General features: G+C 44.5%; 1 protein-coding gene across 1 annotated transcript; it reads right to left on the bottom strand.

Moving 5' to 3' along the window:
* Positions 1-955: 955 nt before the first annotated feature.
* Positions 956-1,894, bottom strand: LOC125633078 (olfactory receptor 52N2-like). The gene has a single exon (XM_048842189.2). The coding sequence runs from the start codon at positions 1,892-1,894 to the stop codon at positions 956-958; it is 939 nt and encodes a 312-aa protein (XP_048698146.1).
* Positions 1,895-2,131: the final 237 nt, after the last annotated feature.

Genomic DNA, 2,131 nt, shown 5'->3' with positions numbered 1-2,131 from the left:
CTGCTCAACTTGTTTTTCCCGAGCATGAGACCAGTGAACCATAGGCAAAACTCTCCTTTACTGCTCCAACTGTCCAAACTCTCCACAAAACAATGGCAAAAATGAGATATCAGCCAATCTAGGTTATTCCAAGTTGAGTTCAGCAAAAGGATTTAGTAGTGCAAGCGATTCAATCACCTCAACATTTGGTGGCAATCTCTGTTTCATCTGTTTCAAAAACGCCAGTATGAAATCTCAGCATTTACTTTTGACATCTTTGACAAAGTGAGCAGTCAGTGTCAGTTCTGAACATTTTTGCAGAAAAGCGACTGTGCAAAGTGGTCAGTAATTTGACTCAACAGGTATTGTCATAGTTTAATACATCAGGCCCATTCTCAAAAATAAATGGTTTCACAACTCTCACCAACAAGCTCTAGAAGAAAGTTCTCAATTCCTGCAACAGCTTTCCTACATTAACACTCTCCACCTGTAACATTTGATTTTTCCTCCAGGCTTCCTGAATTACTGGACATAGCAAAATCAGGTAAATTTTTCCTCACTGGATTACTGCACATATAAAAAGAAATTCAGCATTTTAGTTTCTTTCTTTGTTTTTGGCTATCTGAAAGCACAGCTTTAGTTAATCAAACTGATGGACTAATGCAAAGCCACCAGGCTTCAGAAACCTGCAGTATCTTCTGGAAGTCACAGAAAGGCTGAGTGACAGGTTGTGTGGGGTTGGGGACTGATTTGTGATGCCGAATGAGATCACATGATGGTCAGAGAGAGGGAACTCCGCAACGGAGAGAGCAGTGCTTGGTGATGGAGTGATAAGACATGAGGTGTGAGGAACTTTTCAGTCTGTTAACTTGTACAATGTTGAGCTCAGCCAAACTGGGACCGAGCACCCTTGATTAATGAGGAGATCTCCTTTCTCCTCTTGCCCTAGATGATTAAAATCAAGAGCCCCAGGTGATCACCTTCTGCAGGTGTATTTGACCACTTTGTCACGGAGCTCTTTGGTTTTGACCCCATAAATGATCGGGTTCAGCATGGGGGGGATGAGGAAGAAGAGGTTTGCCAAGATTATGTGAACATGGGGAGTGATGCTCTGACCAAACCGGTGTGTCAGAGTGGAGAAAAAGAAGAGAGTAAAAGATGTCATCATCACACAGATGTGGGCTGTGCAGGTGTTCAGGGCTTTCAGACAGGATTTCTTGGAGGAGATTCTGAGGACGGCCCTGATGATCAGACTGTAGGACAGGGCAACCAGTGTCAGATCTAACCCAATGACTACAAATGCTACCACCAAGCCGTACGTCCTGTTGACAAGGGTGTCTCCACATGATATCTTCGCCACAGCTATATGCTCGCAGTACGTATGGGGGATAATGGGGTTGTCACAGAATGGCTGCCTACTCAGAATAAGGGGCAGGGGCAGAATGAAAAGAACAGCTCTTATCAAACCCACAAGCCCTAGCTTAACTATTCTTGCATTGGTGAGGATGGTGGCATATCTCAGAGGGGTACATATGGCAACATAGCGATCAAAGGCCATTGTCACGAGTACAGCTGACTGCATAATAGAAACTGAATGAAGGAAGAACATCTGGGTGAGGCAGCCACCTACGGTAATGCCTTTCAAATTGAACCAAAATATGCACAGTGCCTTTGGCACGACAGAGGTAGATGTGCCGATGTCTGTGAGTGCCAGCAAGCAGAGCAGCAGATACATCGGTCTGTGGAGTGTCTGCTCTTTGCCTACAATAAATAGAAGCATGAAATTTCCAAACAGGCCAATAATGTAGAATATAGAGAACGGGATGGAAATCCAGATGTGGGCAGCTTCGAGGCCAGGGATGCCCATTAGGATAAATGGTGAAATGTCAGAGGTGGTGAGGTTGAAAGCTGCCATGAGGTGATTGATCAGTCAATTGGGCTCAGAAATGCTCAAGGTCCCTGGGAAGGGAAAGAATCACAGTTAGGGGGTTACACAGTTTATAACAAATATTTGTTAGCTATTTACAATATAGAATGGGGGGTGAGCAGTGAGGTGGCAACATTTGCAGACGGCACCAAATTATTTAGGTTCTAGTCAAGTCCAGAGAAGTCCTGAGAGGGAGCTAACCAAGCCATGTGAATGGCACATGAC

The sequence above is a fragment of the Caretta caretta genome, chromosome 1 (assembly GCF_965140235.1).
Source record: "Caretta caretta isolate rCarCar2 chromosome 1, rCarCar1.hap1, whole genome shotgun sequence".
NCBI classification, from domain to species: domain Eukaryota; kingdom Metazoa; phylum Chordata; order Testudines; family Cheloniidae; genus Caretta; species Caretta caretta.
Note: the sequence above shows the minus strand (reverse complement) of the source record. Positions and strands in the feature narration are given on the sequence as shown.

Coding starts and splice junctions, on each gene's coding strand:
- LOC125633078 (XM_048842189.2), bottom strand. CDS start 1,894: ATGGCAGCTTTCAACCTCACCACCTCTGACATTTCACCATTTATCCTA.